Source organism: Odocoileus virginianus, chromosome 19 (genome assembly GCF_023699985.2).
Source record: "Odocoileus virginianus isolate 20LAN1187 ecotype Illinois chromosome 19, Ovbor_1.2, whole genome shotgun sequence".
Taxonomy (NCBI): domain Eukaryota; kingdom Metazoa; phylum Chordata; class Mammalia; order Artiodactyla; family Cervidae; genus Odocoileus; species Odocoileus virginianus.
The window spans coordinates 32,479,459-32,501,429 of record NC_069692.1 but is presented as its reverse complement, the minus strand read 5'-3'; the positions used below and the strand labels follow the sequence as shown (position 1 = coordinate 32,501,429).

Below are 21,971 nucleotides of genomic sequence, written 5' to 3'. Positions count from 1 at the left end.
ATGTTTAAGAAAGATACATTTGTAATTTTCAACCAAGAGATCTGTGGTTGTGTCCCAAAGAGAACAAAATTTAAGCATTAAAGATGTTGTAATACTGAAAATCTTCTCTATATGGGCAAAGAAAGAACCAGTATGTTTTTAAAGAAAGCAGTGCAGAGAACTGTTGAACCTGGAAATTTATTAAGATATCAAAATTTTATCGCTTTGGAGCTTTCCTAAATTTGGAATGGTTCCCTTTTACATTAACACATGAAGCCCATAATTTTAGTCAATATCCAAGGCTTCATGGAAAAATGAGAATCTCACAAGTTTTCAAATTGGATATTTGATATATAATCTCATTTCTCAGTGTAGTCACTAGAACCTTAACAACTGAGTATGTCTTTTTAAAAACAATCTGTTGAAAATTTAAAATGTGTTACTTTCAGGTGTATAGCAAAACGACTCAGTTACACATGTACATGTAATTCATTCTTTTTAAGATTCTTCTCTCACACAGGTTACCACGAATACTGAGCAGACGTCCCTGTGTTGTACGGCAGCTCTCTGCTGGTTATCTATCTTTTATACAGGAGTGTGTGCAGGTTCATCTCAAGCTCCTGATTTACCCCTCCCCGCCAAGCTTCCTCTTTGGTAACTTATGCTTGTGTTTGATAGCTGTTACGCCTGCTTCTGTTTTGTAAATAAACTCATTTGTTTCATTTAGATCAGAATACATTTGGGGCATATTTTGCTTTCTTTCAAAACTATTAATATTATAGCAAGAATGTTATGAAAAATTCACTCAAATTGCTCCTAACTTTGAAATCTCTTCATTCTATTACTCTGTTAAAACAGGCTCCTTCTAAAACTCCACTGCACATATCAAATCACAATCCATTATTTGTCATGATGACAGGCATTTTCTACTCTACTTGGCTGTCAGTGCCAACATCATTAAGAGATTCTTCAAATTACTTTTTAAAGGTCCTTTTCCCTCAGGATTTTCACTTATATCTAATTAGACTACTTACTCTATGCCATGTAATCCCTGTTGCCAAAACTGCTAAATGCTTCAATAAGTAGGAGGAGGGCATCAGCGGAGCAAGACAGATGTAATGTCATCGGTTAACAATAGAAGTGTGAAGCAGCTGCCTTAATTATGAAGCTTATTAATTCATGGTGTTAGAAAAAAAACTTGGCAAGAGTTCTTATAAAGTACCTAACCTTTCCAAATAGCATCATATTGCTTAAAACTTAAAATATACACTTCCAATAAGAAATGTTGAAATAATTATTTTGCCAATAATTAACATTTGTGTTTAAAACCTGTAAGTCTATTCTACAAGGTCACACATAATTTTAAAAGTAATTCTGCTTCTTAACTGACTTTTAAATACCATCACATTTCAGTACTTAAAATTTTTTTACAGTTGGAATGAAATCCTAGAATAAGGATAAAGTATGTCTAAGAGAGGAAATAAGGAGAAAGGAAAAGAGTTCTAAACAGCTACTTCATATAAAACCTGGGAAAACTTAAAATATCATCAAACATCAGTAGCATTCTCTACATAATATTAACATTTACCACGAAGTGTTTGAGAATTACAAATAATATATATTAAATGCCTGGCATGTTTGTAGGTGCTTCATAAAAGGTAGTTGTTATCATTGTTTAATGAATATATTGAAAAGACAAGATTCAAATAAGCAGGTGCTATCATAGAATAAGTGAAGAGAAATAGTCTCAATATAATCTTCAGTTTTACACCTAGATTATTTTACTATTTTTACTATCTTTACTCTTTATAGAATATTTTACTATCATTTAAAGACAAAAAAAAAAAAAAAAGAATGCCACCTAAAAAAACAGCTCAATTTATTAGGAAGAAGATAAGCGAAAACGGAATTTTCAAAAGAAGTGTAGTAGAGAAAAAAATCTTTAGTGGGAGCGTGTTTTCTTTTTAGGTGTTAACTAAAACAAAAGATTTATATTTAATGAAGTTATAATTAACAGGAATTAGTTCTTGAGTGTGTAACAGACTGTCACATTTAGAGAAACAAATACTACCTCATTTCCCCCATGTATTCTGAAGGATAAAAAATAGTCCAAGTATCTGGTGAACCCAGAGAAAAATACCATACAGATGATACATTTTCATCTAAACCTCCTCCTTGCCTCTTCTGTTCTGAAACAGAATGATCAGCATCTACCATACCAAATATGATATGCACAATTCCATCTTCTCTTTTAGTTCTGTTAGTAGATTTATCATTTGTAAATATTTTCTAGTCCTTTTTGAATCTGTATATTTTTGGCCTACATTGTATTTGTCAAGTGAAGTAATAAATTCTCTGAGTTTATTAGCTGCAGGATCAGATGGAGTTTCTGATTAATTATGAAAGTTACCTGTGTTCACAATCTGTTCTCACAGTTCATGATTTTAATATCTGTTAACTGACTCAAAGCCTTTACCTCTTTAGACTGAAATGCTCCAATCATATATTTTCCATCATTGGAGCAGCTCTCCTGGGCCCATTCAAACTTTATCCATGATGTTCTTTTGATGTGGGGCCAGCAGAAATGTATATAGCAAATCTTATGTACAGGAAAGATTAACATGCAGGAAGAATACCATATCCTATTTTGTTTTTAGAGACTCTTTTTCATGGTGGACAATATTTTGTTGTGATTCTTGGGAGTATCACATTGTGCTGGGGACCTCAGTCAGGAGCAACACCTAAGAAGTTTATTACCATGCCCATAGTTTATCTGTGCATTAATACACACACACAGAGTTTGTCACTAATGTTCACTATTCTATCTCATGCCCCTAGAAAGAACCTTATACATTACAGGTATAAAGTAAGTATTTTTTGGATGAATCAATACATATTCTGTGGGTAGAAATGTGACTGATGGAATTTAATACGGACTTGAATAGAGTGAAATATTAAGGATAAACATCCAAATTATATATACGTCATCACGTGCTTAAAATATTTAATTTCATTCAGCTTAGCTCTTTACTGTTTGGAAGAGTTTAGTTTTCATCTTTAAACTCATCCTTTGTCAAAAGGGTGATATCGTTAATACAGTAAATGTTATTCTGCAAAACACCAGGCTGACCCTAACCAGCCTACTGACAGAGGAAAAGGACAAAAAAGACAGAATTCAGAAGACAGGGTACACACGAACCTAATGTTAGGGACTTTTTGAACCAAAGCTGAAGACTTTTTGCTGTGGAACACTGTGGTAGAGGGAAATTTTAAGGGCCAAAAACACTGTGAAAGGAAGCATACCATGAAATGACCTGATTCTATGGCTTTCTCTTTTTAGTTTTGAAAGAAAAACTACTGGCAATAAAACTGTGAAAGTGTGAAAATGTAGTTGCTCAGTCATGTCTGACTCTTTGCGATCCATGGACTGCAGCCTGCCAGGCTCCTCTGTCCGTGGAATTCTCTAGGCAAGAATACTGGAGTGGATTGCCATTCCCTTCTCCAGAAACGAAAGTTGCTCAGTCATATCCAACTCTTTGCAACCCCATGAACTATACAGTCCATGGAATTCTCCAGGCCAGAATAGTGGAGTGGGCAGTCTTTCCCTTCTCCAAGGGATCTTCCCAACCCAGGGATCTTCCCAACCCAGGTATCGAACCAGGTCTCCCGCATTACAGGTGGATTCTTTACCAGCTGAGCCACAAGGGAAGTCCAAGAATACTGGAGTGGGCGGCCTATCCCTTCTCCAGCAGGTCTTCTTGACCCAGGAATCGAACCAGGGTCTCCTGCATTGCAAGTGGATATTTTACCTACTGAGATATAAGGGTTCACGTGTTTTTAAAAGTCAATGAATAAAAGTCAATGGTCAAAGTCAATGAATGCCTCAATATTCTTTTTTCATTCTCTTGTTATCTTCTAGTTTGTTTTCTCTGCACCAACAATAATCACATTGGAACATAATTAGAACACCTAAAATAAAAATCTTAATGAACATAATATCTGCATGTAATTTAACTGAAAGTTAAATATAATATGTAGCCTAAAAAATAAGAAAACATTATGCACTGCCAAAGTTAAACTGATGAAAATGTTATAGTGAATTCAAAGTAATGCCCAAGAGAATAGAAGCTTTTCAGTTGTGATCTTTTCAGGAATACTAAAAATTCCTCTTAAAAATAATTAAATTTTAAAAATAAGAAAGTTTGAAAATGACTTTAGAAACATCAGTGACTGTATCTAAGTAAAAGGAGATGCTGACAAAAAATAAATTACAATACTGTGTTGTTCAAAAACATAAGGTGACACTATTAAACACTATAAAACAAAATCAATGCTGGTGGGCAAGGGGACTTGCACACGCGCTGTTCTTCTTTGCCTCCCTGTGTTTGTCACACCCTCCTCTGAGGCTCTTGCTTCGCCACTTCTTTCTCCTTGTTTCAAAACCACAAGGAGACTAATATGCAGTTTTGGAAGTGAGAGCAGAGACGATAATGAAGTTATGTTGAGACTCACTTAGGAATCTCAGGTGTGGCCACAGAATAATATTTAAAAACACTTCTCATTGAAAGAATGATTCCTAAAAATTGCATTATAATTACTTAAAACACAATCCTACTTTATTATTTAATGTTTCTCTGTTAGTTATACATATGTTCTCGTGTACATAGGGAATAGTTTCTAAACAAGAAATTAGCAAAAAAGCGGTACCTGCAGATCTCCTTCTCCTACATTTGAGTCCTACACTCCTAATGCCCCAACATCTTCACTCAAAAAGAGGGCTCACTTAAATATTACGCTTACTTAGATACTACCGAGCAGAACCTGAGAGTTCCCTGGATCAAACCCCATAGGATGAAGACATTATATCATTGTTGCTGTGGAAACCATTAAGGGAGTTTGCTGAACAGTATCTACGCAAATACACTGTAGTTTACTTTAAATATATTTGCAGATGATTTATTTTTCTTACTATTCACAAAAGGGTTGACTCTATTTTAATAAAGCTATACCAGGAGATTAGCATAAGTCATTTTGGGCAGTGTGATACTGGAAAGAAAAAGGATGCTGAAAGGATGTGAACAGACCACTTGTTCTGATCAATAACTTTTTATGTAAAAGACAAAAGAGAAAAATGATTGAATAAACTTGGTACTATATACATTTGTGGGCTTCTGTAGTAGGTGGTTGGATCCCTGGATCAGGAAGACCTCCTGGAGGAGGGCATGTCAACCCACTCTAGTCTTCTTGCCTGAAGAATCCCACAGACAGAGAAATCTGGCAGGCTATAGTTCATGGGGTCACAAACTGGTGGATACAAGTGAAGCAACTAAGCATGCACAAACAGTGGGTGGAAGAGGCTACGGAATGTAACAGACGCATGGACTTCACAAACATTTACAGAACAATATGCGCCTAGTCTTAACACAATATATTATACTTCAGACCTCCCACCTCAGCATTTTCCACCTCACTCTGTGTGTGTGTGAGAGACATCCATCACACACACAGGACAGGCAGAACAGGGTAGTGGTTAAGAACTTATACTAAGGTGCCAGACTGCAGACTGCTCACTGGATGTGCAACCTTGGACAAGCTGGGTAATCCTTAAAACATGAATAATAATGGGATTTTATCAATATCAAATTAGTGACTGCTGTTAGGATTAAATGCTTATCAATGTGAAGTTCTTAGAATAGTGTCTGGCACATGAAAAGTGCTCAAAGGTGTTAGCTATTATTATGTGTTCCCAAGTACTTTAAAATACTAAATTAGGCAAATACATCAATGTAGGTAAATATGAAAGAAACATTATATTCTTAAATCTAACAGATACTTTAAGATGCTTGCTGAAATTAATCATTATTTTACTGTCTTTTCCCTAATCTCGTTTTCATGAATCCGTCTAGAAAATGATAAAATCTCATTCTTAGAAATCTAAAAGAAATTCTTAATTAAAAAATATTCTTATCCCAGAAATGAGTTAATTTGACAAAAAATAATTTTTTGATACTTGTCTCATATACTCTAATCCTCTTCTCATTGCTATAGAGCAAACAACAGGAAAGTGATTTACACAGGATCCATCCACCCATCCATCAATTTGTTAACAAATATTTTCTGACTCATTTCATTGTACGTGGCCCTATAACACACACGAAAGCTATACACTAGTTTCTCAAAGGGAAAACACTGAAAAATTGGAAAATTGTGAGGATGCTGACGCCTATTAAAAATGATAAAGCAATAGGAAAGGTAGGAAAAAAAAGCTAATACGTAAGTGAACTACAGCAGACTCAGTGACTTTATAAGAGAAGGGCCTTAAAGATATTACAGTCCAAGGGGTCTTAATTTTTTAAAAAAGTACCAACATACCTGAGGGTAAAATACAGTATTTGCTGCTGCTATTCAGTCACTAAGTTGTGTCCAACTCTTTGCGACCGCATGATCTGCAGCACGCCAGGTTTCCCTATCCTTCACTATCTCCTGGATCCCAACTAACATGTCAACAAAGTTTTATGGTAAATTATTATACATAAAGTCAACAAAGAAAAAAAAGAACACATATATAATATGCAGGAAGGAAGTGAAGAAGATACTGCTAATAGTAATTTTAACTTCAATATTAAATTTAGTTCACAGTTTCTTGGCAAAAACCCAAAATAAGCAGAGTATAATTTTTTACCATGTGATAAAGCTGACTGTATATTTTTTTCTGGGAAGGGGGAATGGGAGGAGTTAACTTTTCTGGCATTAATTCTAAGAGAACTTAATCAAGGGATCCTTATGTTAAAAAACTTCAGCAATATCATGGATTCCACTGAATTCCTCAAAAAAGCAATAAGAAAAGCTTTCAACTATAATTCACAAAGCTTGTTACACTGAAGGATAGGGTAATCACCTGGCTGCTGAGGACAGCCCAGTTTATAACTATTATCCTGGCTTAAACATTAATAGTGCCAGATTCCACTCTCAGGCTGACTCAACTTTGGATGATAAATGACGTGGTCATCTTATCCATGGGGAATTTGGCCCAGATATATTGCTTTGTAGTGATCTTGCCAGACAGAGGAACGAACTTCATAAATGGTTTCTGCCAAATTTCAAGAGGAACTAGAAGGCAACAGTTTAAGACCCAAATTAAAAGAGAAGGTATAACATATATAAAATATAATCCCTTTATAATAAAAACAATGCAATAATATGAAACTCACACTTAGAATTGAAAGCAATTCTTCAGTCCCACATTCAGGTTTCAAACGCTCCTTGAACATTTTAACTGTTTGGTGCTTCAAATAGTAATAAGAGGCAATACGGCCATATGTCAGAGGCTCAATGCTCCGATTATCCTATTTCAGAAGAAAGATAAAGTAATGTAAATAGAAAGTACAATAGAAGTAAATATATTCATAATATTAATAATTCATACTGCAGGTTGCTATTGCAAAATTTCATTACAGTTTTTGATTATCATTAGCAAAAGCCCTATTGCTAGAAAGCTGGGCAATCTTTTCAATTGGAATGTATATGACTCAGTCGTACCTCTCCAATTTCAATACAATAGGAATGTTCCAATTCAACCAGAGACTTCTCAACCAGACTGGACAGAAACTTGTTCACAGAATCATGGCTCACATCACTCAAATTGTAGTAGCTAGAAAACAAGCAAAGTCATTATTTGTTTCAAAATATTTCCTATTAAAACTGTCACTTCAATTTCACCTTGTTCTTTCCAGAATTAAAAAAAAATCCATTTATAGCAAATCAAAGAAATAAAGCAACTGCAATTGTCATTTCCACCTTACAGATCAAAATCCTCATACTAGAGTTTATTGATACTGATGAAGAATGGCAATACATTCAAAATATGAAAGATAAGTGGATAAAACTCAGCAACACATTAAAAAGACACTAATTTTCCAGCATTAAAACTATTTCAGTTTATGCATCTACTACGAACTAAATCTACATACTAGATTCAAAAGCGGCAAGAAGCTTATTACATTTAAACATATAATTCCCTTTTATATGTAAAACTCATCTGCAGTAACATTAAAAAACTCAAATAACTATTGATTTGGGTAGTAGATAAGTTCTTTTAGGAAATTTAGTAAATTGTTGTTCCCTTAAGGAATATTCTAAAGATTAGAAGGAACATCTTCAGGCTAACAAAAAAGCTTCTAACTATGCTTACTTATACAGAAAATATACAGGTTCAGCTCTATATACCTTCTACATAAAAACTTAAGGACATGCAATTCACCTTAATGCTCTTCCCTGTAACTCCAAGAGGTTTTTTTTGCAAATCCCTAAGATTACTAGGAAACTGTGCCTGCGAAAAGATCCAAGAGGTGAGGGACCATCCCCACAATCATGGCAGACTGCTAATTCCTGATGGGTGAATCCTGTCCCCTAGTTAGCCTGGAGAATTACATGCCCTACCTCCATCCAAATCAAGGATACAAGCCTCAGAGAACAGACCGTCAATACTGAAACCCCAGCAAGGAGGTTTAACATCTGTAGAGGATAGAAAGGGGTCGCACAGAGTCGAACACGAGGAAGCGACTTAGCAGCAGCAGCAGGAAGTGGGTAGTCAGGGCCTGGGGAAGAAAGTGTTAACAGTCTCAAATGGGAGAGGCCTTAAGGCCTGCCAAGTATGGTGATTTTCTTTCTTCCAAGGGAAAGAGTTGGGGTCAATACTATAAAAATTTATTTAAAAACACAAAAGCAGGACTTAAATCATGGCAGGATATATTTTCATTAGAAAGAGAAGTTAGCCCAAATATTTAGGTACCCTCAAATATGAGAGTTTCCACTGAGTATGGATTAATAATAGGTTATTTATTTAAATCATAATTAATTAGATGCTAAGGATTTTCTTATAAAAGAGAAATAGTTAGTTGAAATTTTAGTCTGTAGAGAAATTATTGCCTTTCCTGGAAAAGCTCTTTTCATAAATCCCAAATGAAGCAATATTTATCAATGAACAGATAAATACCAGACAGATCAGTGCTATTGTTAATTTGACCAAAATATGACCAGCCATATGTGAAGGTGAAAAATCAGTATTAGAAACCGTTAGAAAATACTTCCTTTATTCTGAATTATGACTGAGAAGCATATAGTTAGAATAATTTATACTGCATTAGAGGTGAAAATAAAAATTCTGGACATTTCAAGGTTCCATAAAAGAGACAGATCTCCAAAGCTGTTTCAAATTATTAACAATTTTTTTCCCTTTTATATTTTTCCCAACAAATGAAATTTATCAGCCAGACTTTGTGCGATGTAAGCGCTTACTTTATATTTCACATTCTTTTGGCTTGCTAAGCCTATAAATTTTCCAATAGTATTGTCAGCTGCCTGGACTAATACAACGTTGATAAAGTTATATCTAACTGGATGAAAACTAGTGAAAATGTGTCCAGGACACTGAATAAGTAGTACTATTTGCAGAACACAAATCAAGACATTCTTTATGCAATTAAAATTATAGAAAGAAGACATTGTGAAAATAATATTACCATGAAAAATGAAAAGCTGTGATTCCATTTCATCTATAAATTTATTAGGTTATTTGAAAACAAAAAAAATCTCATGGCTGCTGCTACAGATAATCACAGACATTCCCATATAAATATAACTGGAAGGTCAACTTTACCACATTATGCTTTAATGCATTTCAATTTTAATCAATTTTTAATGAATTTGGTACACTTAAAAATAATACTTAAAACCATTAATGATAAAAACTTTTCTCTAAAAATGATAGGTTCTTTTTAAATTATTTATTTTATTCACTATTTTATGTACTTTTAAGACATATTGTGATGGGCTAAAATCCCATCTGAAGTTTGTTTATTCAAATCTATTGGAAAATATTTTAAACTACTTTGTGGTTTTATTCAGATAAAGTAGAGTCAGGATAAACATGTTTTAAACATTTATAATGAGTTGCAAAAAAAAAAATTAAGTAAAATCATGACTTTGAGACTCCAACAAATTATCTAATGACCACACTAAAATATTATTCATAATCTAACTTGCTAAAAACTAATGCATTTTTGGAGTAGAATAACTTAAAAAAATCCATTGATAAATTTCTTAATATAGTTGTTCTTTTCCAACGTGCTCATCAACATTACTGACTTGCATAGGAGTAGAGATGAAAAACTCAATTTAAGTAATTGAACTGACATTCAATTGATTCAATATTGAACTTTCTACCCTTACTACATCTCGGGGCTATCAAGAGTTTTCAAAATCCCTAAAATTGTTTTCTTCAGATATTCTGGCATATGTAAGTGATTAACTTTATTTTTTAAAAGTGACAACTTTAAAAACAGAGAGTACTAGTTCAAATATTATATTGTTGAACATAATAGTAAAAACTTTTCTCTTATGCAGCCAACACAAATAGTAAAATGTTTTGCTAGTTTTGCTAGTGATGACTTCACTCATCTATACCAAATATTACTACTCTTTGTTAATATTTGAATTGCGATTCTAAGGTTATATAAAACTTTTCATATCCATTTTTTAGATCCCATAAAATTTTGAGAGAGAGTATATTCTGACACTTATTTGTGAATAAAGGATAGAGTTTATATTTACATAATCTTCATTAGTAGCATTATATGGCCTTTGCTTTTAACACGTGAATGTTCAGTAACCATGCAATTTCTAGCTTAAATAATTATAAGCATTTAGCTTACAAATTACATATTAATAATCACTTTACTAGCTTGAAAAAGCATGCAACTGCTAAGTAAAAAGGTTTGTTTTCATGTTGCACTCGCCACAGTAGAAAATTATAACTTATTGGTTATTAAAGCAGAAATATTATACGTTTAATTATGAATAAAGGATACAATGTAGTTTCATGCTCACTGCATTGAATCATCAAGTCATTATCTTCTCTCTGCTATAAACAGACAGCCTACCTTTTTTGTCAGCATGGTATTTCATTTATTTCACAGAGAAACCCAGTTTCACAATAATTGACTTGTCAGAGGCTGTAATTTATGAGGCTGAGCTCTGTAAGATTTCTCTATATTGGACTCAACCTGCACACAAGCAGGGTTGAATATTTACAATGCTGTTAACAGGTGCTGAGTTGTTTAATGATTCTAATAGCCAGAAGCGTACTGAGAAAGCCAGCGGGATCACAATTACAGGCTGTTTGAACACAACAATTACTAGTCCCCTGAGAGGTGTGAAAGTCAAAGGCAGTTTGTACTGACAGCATCTAGCACATGGACTAGACAGGCTAGTTCTATCAGCAGTCCGTTGGGGAAAAGTTTAAACAAACCTCTCCCTATCATAAAATTTTACAAAGTTGATTACATTTAAAGAATCAAAAAGTAAAACAAGCTTAAAAATATTAACTTTAAAAGATCTTATCAAAAGATAAACAAGAATACCTCACACGAAACCTCATTATCTTTCTCCAACCTTAAAAAGAAATGAAAGTTTACCAGCTGAAAAAGAGAGATTTTATTGTAATGTAAAACATAGATAAAGTCACACCAAACAGTTTGGATTTAATGTGAATAGTGGCAGCCATTTCCTGTTTGGTTTATGTAAACCTGGCCAGAGATCTCGCTGGGAAATTTTTCATCAGTATAGAAATGCTGCTGCTATAACTGTCAGTACTGGGAAGTCATTTGTTACAGCACCATGCTTTTTTATGTTCAGATTATGCAGCAGTAATAATGACACAAATAATGGAAGTGGTTACAGGGACAGCTGAAACTACCACAACATTTTTTTCCCCTAGAAATATTTAGAAGCTTTCTCAGGGGAAAACAGAGAGTAAAACTGAACATACAAATTGAATCCAGAACTCAATTTGAAATATATTACATTTCAGGATGCACCAATACATGTGTTTATATATATTTAAACAAACTAATATATACATATATCTGTATCTACATATATATATAATTTCATATGCATATATCTTTATATGTATATATATAGATTTGCATATATATACACATGCATATCAAAACATAAAAATATACATAGACATACAGAGAACAACCAGGAACTCAAATCTTTCCCAACATAAATTTTATTTTGGGTAGTAGTATGGTGTGGACACTTTACAGTAACATGAATAAATGAAGAACTGGTTGGAGAATTGGGTCATATTTATTTATCTAAATGTGACTGTATTTCAGGAGTGGCGCTTGCTCTTTCAACTTTTAAAATAAACTTCAGTTTCTTCTTGTCACACATACATGCATGCACACAAGTGTGTATATAAGCGCCTCCCACCCAAAGAAAAGTCAAATCTCAATTTATGCCTCTGAATGACAGGGAGTATGAAGTATATATTAAAACTACACACAACACAAGCTCTTCATTTGAGACAATGATTTTAGCCTTCTTAAAACTTTTACTAGATCTAAAAGTAAGTGGGAAAAGTGCACCAATTTCCTGTGCCTTTCTTTGCTTTTGGCTTTGTGGATAGGGGCTTTTAACACAGACAACAATAAAAAGATATTAGGGCCAATTAGAAAGAAAACTGCAGAGCATGACTATAGCAGATTAAGTAAAATATGCAAATTGTTGACTTTATTTGGGCCCTTTCTCTTGATTTGAAATGTTGCTTAAAAATTTTTTTAGTGATATTTAAAAAATAAATCTGAAAATTTCTACCTTTCAACAGGGGAATTCAAATTATTTATAACATTTATGATTATAATTTGCCTTCTTTATGATATGATAGATACTGTCAGTCCTCTGATCAAAAACTGACAAAGCTTCTCATTTCACCCAGAATAGAAATCAAAGTTCTTACATTGGTGTCGAAGCCCTCATGAGACTAATAAGACCACTTACCACCCATCCACAATCCCTAGCCTCATCTCCTACTACTCTCCACACCCGCCTACTTATTCCACTTTAGCTATATCTTCTTCTTGCTGTACCTTCATCACACCAGACAAGTCAGTCTTAGAACCTCTCCTGTCCCCCTGGCCTGAAATGCTGTTCACTAGATATTTATGTGGTCAACCTTCTTACCTCTTTCAAGTCTTTGTTCAAATGTCACCATTTATCCTATGTCTACTAAGTAAACCATATCTACTTTCCATTTCCAAAACAATATATTTAATTTCTGATCAAGAAAGTGAGATTTGAGCAAAATTTTTAGATATGATTAATTCAGTTTTAGGCATGTTGAATTTGAAATGATGGTAGGAAGTCCATGTGGCAACATTCAGAAGGTTGGTGGAGACATGAGACTCTACTTGATGGAGAGCAGATGGAGTGAAATATTTTGGGTCTTCCACAGACAGGTGATATTTTAAATACAAAAAAGATCTTTAGAGAAGAACGATAAATAATAGTCCTGTGCTTACCTGGGGTTCATGATTAGACGACGGAAAAAGTAAGTCCAGGTAATATAATCCATTGCATCTTGCTTAGATGTTATTGTACCACCAGCAATCTCTGCATTTAAATGGTCAGACAGCACTCCTAATAAACTACAGAGTGAATAAGACATGGGAAACATACATGAAAATTAAATGAAAACTACTTGAACACATAGTCAAGACTCAAATTTGATGTCCCAAGATATAGGACAAATGTGTTTCCTGTAATTTATATACTTCATATATAATTTTGGCCAAATGAATTGCTAGGTGCAAATAAACACAGGCTGATAGGAAGGGAGCTAGTAACTCTTACAAGAAGATGAGAGCCAACATAAGAGTGGACAAGAGACACACACCTTGGAGAGCAGAATTTTCTTAGAGGGCACTGGAGTAAGTACGGAATAATACTGACGCAGATGACAGAAGAGTTGGTAGGAAATGGGGGACAGTTATGTTGGAGCAAGGATATTCCCTTCATTAATTCAGTGAATATTAAGTTCAGTCATATACGATGAATGTACTAGGTGTTGTAGAATATAGCGATGATCAGATGCATTGAAATATTGGCACAACAAAATGGTCATTTCAGTTTCTTACATAAAATACAAAAAAGGGAAGCAATGTCCAATAAAGGATAAAAACATGTAAATTATGATACATGGAACAGTATGTATTATTAAAAACAGCTTCCGCAAAGGATGTTTTTAAGGATATGAGGAAAAGGCCATAATAATAACTGAATGAAAAAAAGTTGCTATATTCCTCTCTAGTCATCAGTGGCAGAGTGTAAATCTGTCTAGCTAATTTGGAGGGCAACTTGGCAATATCTATGTGAACAATCACCATGACCCAGCAATTTTACTTTTTCATTATCACCTGTTAGGGAAACATTCAAAAGTTAGGATAGGGAAGCAAAACCCTTCACTGCAGCAATATATGTAAGAGAGAAAACTAGAAACTCTGAATGCCCATTAATAGAGAAGTTAATATATAACTTCTGTATATATATTTTGTAGAAGATAAAATATTACATCAAACTTGCACATTTAAATTTTTAATCCATTTTTTACTGAAGTATATATAGAAAAAAAATTACATAAACTACATATGTACAACTCAAGTAATATTCACAATGTGAACACGTCTGTGTAACCAGTGCCAAGATCAAGCATTCCCACTGCCCCAGAAGTCTTCTCTTTGTGTTTTTTAGTTACTCCTCTTGCTCAAAAAGAATTTTCACTTTTCTTTTCTTTACCTTAATGTACTGGCTTAGGCCTCTAACACAATGCTTAATTACTGGCAGTGGTAAAGCAACATCCCTTGTATAATTTTCTGTCTCAAAGAGAAAGCCTTTAATATTGAATCCTTGATCATGGTATCTGAGGTAGATTTTTAGTAGATACTCTATCAGATTAAGAACATTATATTGAATCCTTGATCATGGCATCTGAGGTAGATTTTTAGTAGATACTCTATCAGATTAAGAACATTTCCCAAATATTTGTTGGCTAACAGTTCTTATTATGAATGGGTGTGGAATTTCATCAAACACTTTTTAAAATATCTGAGATAATCATATAATTTTTCTCATGTTTTTCCTGCTAATACAGTGAATTATATTCATGTATTTTCAAGTAATTAGCCTTTGCACTTATATTGTAATTAGCTGTAATATGTTATCTTTCTATACATTACTAGATTTGATTTGAAGTTTTATATAGGATTTCTACATCTATATTCATGAGAGACACAGCTCTGTTACTTTCCCTTCTGGTAAATTTATCAGGTTTTGGCATTAAGGTTATTCTAATCTCATAAAATAAGTTGGCAGATATTCCAATCTTTTCTAGAGTAGAAAAGAGTTCATGTTCAATTTCTTCCTTAAATGCTGTAAAGAATTCACTAGTGAAATGTCTGGATCAGAAAATTTCTTTGTGGAATGGTTTTAAATTTCAGATATAATTGCTTTGATAGACTATTTAAATTTTCTATTTCTTTTTGTGTCAGTTTTAGTAAGTTTTTTTAAAAAAGGATTTCACCACTTGATATAAAATTTAAAAATATGCATAATTTTCTCATATTTTATTATTTAAAATTTTTTTATATCTTTTGATTCCTGATACTGTGTTGTTCCTTCTCTCTTTCTTCTTGACCATACTAAAGGTTTATCAATGTTATTGATAAACTTTTGGCTTTGCTGATATTTTTTTCTAATGTATGTTTGGTTTTAATTCATTAATTCTTTCTCATCTTTCTATCTTCTCCTTTGAGTTCAATTTGTTAACTTTTTTTCAAATTCTTGAGATGGATATTCAGATAATTCATTTTCCCTATTTCTTTTAAAATACATATTTATGGTCATAAATTTTCTCTTAGCACAGTATAAGCTATCTCCCACAAATTAAATGTTTTCATATTTTCCAAATTAAAAAAGTGAACATTAGTAGAAATTCTAACACAGTAAAAAAACCTCAATAACTGTTTACAGTATAAATGAGAAATGTGTTTTATCCTTTGCATTTGGAATATGGTAAATGAAGTTCAGTATATTAAGACAGTGATAAAAAGTATATGATATATGTTAAGAATGAAAATGTACAAATCTGACAGAGAAAAGATTATTTTTTGCTGAGAAATGAGCAAAGACATAGTCAAAGTTGTTGTTCAGTCACTTAGTTATGTCTGACTCTTTGTGATCCCATGGACTGCAACACACCAGGCCTCCCTGTCCTTCACCATCTCCCAGAGCTTGATCAAACTCATGTCCATTGAGTCGGTGATGCCATCCAACCATCTGTCATCCTCTTCTCTTCCTGCCTTCAATCTTTCCCAGCATCAGGGTCTTTTGCATTGAGTTGGCTGTTCACATCATGTGGTGGAAGGACTGGAGCTTCAGCTTCAGCATCAGTCCCTTCAATGAATATTCAGGACTGATTTCCTTTAGGATGGACTGGTTTGATCTTCTTGCAGTCCAAGTGACTCCCAAGACTCTTCTCCAACACCACAGTTCAAAAGCATTAATTTTTTGGCCCTCAGCCTTCTTTACGGCCCAGCTCTCACATCCATACATGACCACTGGAAAAACCATAGCTTTGACTAGATGGACCTTTGTCAGCAAAGTGATGTCTCTGCTTTTAATATGGAATCTAGGTTTGTCATAGCTTTCCTTCCAAGGAGCAAGCGTCTTTTAATTTCATGGCTGCAGTCATCATCTGCAGTGATTTTAAAGCCCAAGAAAATAAAGTCTGTCACTGTTTTCATTGTTTCCCCATCTATTTGTCATGAAGTGATGGGACTGGATGCAATGATCTTAATTTTTTGAATGTTGAATTTTAAGCCAGCTTTTCCACTCAACCTCTTTCACTTTCATCAAGAGGCTCTTTAGTTCCTCTGCTTTCTGCCATCATTAAGATCTTTTTTTGTATAACTCTTCTGTTTATTCTTGCCACCTCTTCTCAATATCTTCTGCTTCTGTTAGGTCCACATGGTTTCTGTCCTTTATCGCGCCCATCTTTGCATGAAATGTTCCCTTGGTGTATCTAATTTTCCTGAAGCGATCTCTAGTCTTTCCCATTCTACTGTTTTCCTCTATTTCTTTGCATTGTCCACTTTGCCAAAGGGATGACAGCAAATAAGTGGTGGAGACCTCAGATGTGAACCTAAGTGTTCTGGCTCCAGAGTCAACACGACTGAACAAAGTGCTTCACTGCTTCTTTTAAACAGCTTTGTTTTTTAGTGAAAATTATAATTTAATGTTGTCTTATTGTGATAAATGTATTGTTCCACTTCAAATAATTCTTCTGTACTACAAGTTTTACCTATTTTTACCTAATAAAATGTAAGCACAAAAACATCAACCTGCTAAGACATAATCCATTTAAAGTAATTTACAGCAAAATTTACCTTGATTCTACTGGGAAAGGTTCATAAAGAAACTTTTTGTAAAAGTCTTTCTTTATGTCATGAACCAGAATTACAGCTTTGCCTTGGTCATCAAACTGAGGCCTCCCAGCACGCCCCATCATCTGGAGTACATCTATAAAAAAGAGGACAAGAGGTATTTTGTAATGTGGCATGTAGCACAAAAAATATTGATGGATTATGGCATGCTTCTACAATACCAGAAAATAAGAAAGAGAGTATTTTAAGACAAGGGGTGTTATCTCTTATGCCTACTATAGAGTTCTTTAATAATTTAATAACCAATTCACTAAGACAGAAAACTGAGTCCTCAAAAGAGCCTTGCGGTAAAAGTAAGAAAGATCAAAGGTTCCTTTAGTTAAATGTTTCAAAAATGATATTTAAGAGTTATAACTACTATAATCAAGTAAGAAAAAATAAAACACATAGAAAAACCTCTTTAGCAGGGTAATTTGATTATTTTTACCTGTGATAATGGATCCATTTAGGCCTCATCCTCAACTCACCCACTGTATAAAATTTTTCTTTTATACTGCAGGAGTCTTTGACATAAATTATCACTGAGAAATGATATAGGTCTTCTATGCATTAACTGAATTAAAATATTCATTTGGTATATCACCCTGTTCAAAACTCATTGAAAATATTCTATCAGGTTTTAAAATATGTTAATTGACTTGTACAAATTATAGTAAAAAATGCTTTGGTTCTAGAAATCCTATGGAAACAATCATGTCTATTGAGGGAGATTTAAAATTAAACATAATATTTAATTATAATTTATGGGGGTTCCCTGGTGGCTCAGATGATAAAGAATCTGCCTGCAATGCAGGAGACCTAGGTTTGATCCCTGGGTAGGGAAGAGCTCCTAGAGAAGGGAATGGCTACCCACTCCAGCATTCTTGCCTGGAGAACCCCATGGATGGACAGCTTGCTGGGCTACAGTCCATAGCGTAGCAAAGAGTTGGACAGGACTGAACAGCACACACACACCGAACGTTACTAGCAGCTACTAATCAGTATTAATCCCTTTTTAACTAAAAAAAATTACTTGTGCTTTTGACATTCATTAACAAATTAGATAAGTAAAAGTAAACAAAATGGCTCAACACTTTGAGTTATATTTTTACTGGAAACAAAAAAAAATTTTACAATTTGCTCATCATATATGACCAATTTTCTAAACTTTAATTCATGCAAATTCAAATTATTAAGACTGAAACAGAAGTCTAATGTATTTGTAAATTTAAAAATATTACCTGTAATAGGAAAATCCACATATCGTCGTGTTTTTCCATCATAATATTCTGTTCCCTTAATAATTACTAAATGAGCTGGAAAGTTTACACCCCAGGCTAATGTACTTGTAGCAATAAGAACCTAAAAAATAAAAGATAATATCTTACATCTAACTAAAACACAACTTTCAAGTCACTTTTAAATACCTGTTCATGGGAAAAAAAAAATACCTGAATTTTACAATTTACAAATAGTTCCTCTACTGTTTTTCGGTCCCTTTCATGCAACCCAGCATGATGCATTCCTATTCCAAAAGCAAGTGTCAGCTTCAGGTTGGAATCTCTTATTGTTCCAATGATATTCTCCATCTGCAAATAAAAACACAATTACAAGTTGTAGGTGCATGAGCTTTACATTTTTCATAAGACTATATTTGGTTAAATTTGTTTTTTTTTAATTCTTACTGGCATAAAAATCTAGGCCGCATCTGCAGCAATGATTAAAGTTAAATTAGTTGAAAAGAATATCTGCTTAGTGAGAATGTATAGCCTACATTAACTAAAATTTAAATGCTATCAATCCTATTTTTATGTATCAAGGAAAAAAAATCTGTACTCATTACCCCTTAATGAGCCACACTATTAAAAGCGATGCAATATTGCCTAAGATGTTTCAGTGTCTGTTTGTCTTGTTATGGAAAAGACTTCTATTTTTTGGCTCAGTAATAAAAATTTAGGAAGGACAAAAAATTAATGGAAAAAATCAGTTATAATCTTACCAAAGAGTAAGCATTCAAGTTTAGACTTTCTCACTGAACTTAGTGACCTGCTGGCAAGTTATATACCCTCTCAGCCTCAGCTTTCTCATTTACAAAACCAGCCTGGTACATACTTTTACTTACTTCTCATGTTTTTGATCAACAGTTCAGTTAAATACTTTTCATATTTACTGTTTCATTTTTCATAAATTATCATAAACTTTCATCCAGTTTTATATGTATAATACTAAGTTTACAATTTATTATTTATAAATTTATCAATTTATTTATTTTTTTACTTTATGGACTTAAAATTTAAATTGGCCTTATGTTTTCTTGCTTAGAAAACTACCTCATCCTGAGATAAAATACATATGCACCTACTATTCCTTTAACTTCTGTTATAGTTTTACTTTTACATTTAAATATTAACTTGTAATTATTTTGTAATAAAAAGTATGGTAGAAATCTAAGTTTAATTTTTGTAAATAGTCCATCAATTATTCTAGCAATATTAAGTAATTCTTATTTATTTTATTTGGTTAAGTAACTCTTTACCTTATTTATTTTAAATGCTAATTTGATTGTATTCAGAATTCTCATACATTCCATGTTTTGCATTGTAAAACAGATTGCATTTCCAGCCTCAGTTTAGCTCACTGAATTTTATTTGTACAAACAGTTTCTGAAACTCATATTTTATAAATACTCTCAGAATATAGTGATAGAAATCACTTTCCATTTTCTACATGGAAAATAGTTAATGCAACACAGATTTTATGCAAAGGGAACAAATCCTTTTTTCTTACGAAACTCACTAGTTTTTCTGTGTGGGAAAAAGTTGTTTTATACCAATTATCCAAAAAGAAAAGAAAAGAAAAGAAAGATAAAGTTTTGCTTTATAATAATTATCAATGTATAAGAAGTAGTGCATAGGCTAGGTAACATTTTATTAACACATACATCAGAAATGTCATTTATCCACTTTCCTGAATTGAATGCAATGTATAAACACTTTGTTCTGTTTCACATTCACAGCATAGTCACCTGGTATTCTTGTGTTATTTTCTTTATAAACTGTTCGCAAGAATATGGAAATGTATTAGCATAAAGACTGACTACAAATGTATGCTATAAAGAAAGATGCTGTCCCGTCTCACAAATTATGTTAGCCATTCTCAAGTGACAGCCTATTATCCCTTTTTTGTTCAATAGTTCACTGCATAAAATAGCTTCAATTTATGCCATCAAGAATTAATTCGCTGATATTCGAGCCCTGATAATTAGTTTTGGGATTTTTCAGTTTCACATCTTAAATATCACTGTATATTTATAACTTGTATAGTTTGCAGTGTTCCATGGCAATGCCAATCACATTGAAAAACTAACATACAATTTACGCTAGGAAAGAGGAAGAGTCCTACGGCAGGAGGTTTGGCGAGGCAATAATACCCTGTCCTTCCACATCAGGGAAGCCGAGCTGCTTCTCATTCCTTTGCCCCCACTTTCACATAAATCAATGCATTAAAAAGAACTATTTGCCTATCTGAACTGGCAAAGACCTAAAATCCTCAAGAGGACAATCACAAAAAACAACTTCATTTATTACATGGTTACTATGGATGAATTCTGAGTTATCTGTACATTATAAAAAAGCAAAATTTATAGTAATGTTACTCAACCAATAAGCATAAAATACTACCAGGGGAGCCTGTTTAAATTTGAAAATATAATTTTTGACTAGATTATATGCATCTTTACTGCTATACTTAATTTCATCTTGATCAAAACAACATAATAAGAGCAAAATTTTTTAGGAATTTAAATATGATAATATATATAATTTGTTGAGTACTTACTAAGTATCAGGCATTGTGCTTATGACTTTACAAAAATGGTAACACTTAATTCTTTACATAAAGTAATATAGCTCTAAAGTAACACTCAATTCATTTATACAACACATTATATTTCAAATTAAAAGACTGGGTGATCTTGAATACTATATAGTAGTTTTTCTCAATTCTGGCTCCATGAGAGAACTGAGCCTCACAAAAAAATATCTGAATTACCATTGTCTTAATTTTTTCAAGGACAGTTAGTACCATTTAAATACTTAGGAGAAAGTTCATTTATTACACTCACTGAATGTCGTAGGACATTAAGGCCTAATTCTTGGTAGAAAGACTGCTATAGAATTTTAAAAAGAATAATCATAATTAAAACACCTTGTTAGAGGAAGTTTTAATGGCACAGTTCACTTACGTTCAAGTAACGATTGCTGTAAGGTACAGGTATCTTTCCAATAAACAGTCTCTGAAATATGTCTGACTGTATGTTAGTGAAACCAAAAAATGTTTTTCAATATTAAAAATAAAAGGAAAACAGATCTATGCTCCTCTAAGTAGTGCTCATTTTTTAGGGTGGTGGGGGAAGAGGCACATATGTAAACTGTTGAACCAATTACTTTAACTTAATAGAAATTTTTTTTTTATATTTTAAATTTATTATACTCAAAAAGCTTTTGTAGAAAGATAGGATTCCATTTAAGTAGATACATTACTCTGTGCCTGAAATACATTCCAGTCAGAATATAATTCAGTGAGTTGATGACAATGCTGGCTCCAAAAGAAAGGAGGAGACCAGATTGGACAAGAATGAGCTAACAGATTGTGCAGCCCAGTTCT

At 33.1% G+C, this 21,971-nt stretch overlaps 1 protein-coding gene across 3 annotated transcripts in view; it reads right to left on the bottom strand.

The window, feature by feature from the left end:
* ASCC3 (activating signal cointegrator 1 complex subunit 3) overlaps nt 1-21,971 on the bottom strand; it is a 320,082-nt gene that overhangs the window by 62,864 nt on the left and 235,247 nt on the right. For all 3 annotated transcript variants that reach the window (XM_070450058.1, XM_070450057.1, XM_070450059.1), the window contains 6 exons: nt 18,758-18,895; nt 18,548-18,668; nt 17,271-17,403; nt 13,350-13,475; nt 7,519-7,630; nt 7,191-7,325 (listed from right to left, as the gene is read on the bottom strand). In XM_070450058.1, the coding sequence (XP_070306159.1) occupies nt 7,191-7,325; nt 7,519-7,630; nt 13,350-13,475; nt 17,271-17,403; nt 18,548-18,668; nt 18,758-18,895 (765 nt within the window). The remainder of the gene's footprint in view (nt 1-7,190; nt 7,326-7,518; nt 7,631-13,349; nt 13,476-17,270; nt 17,404-18,547; nt 18,669-18,757; nt 18,896-21,971) is intronic.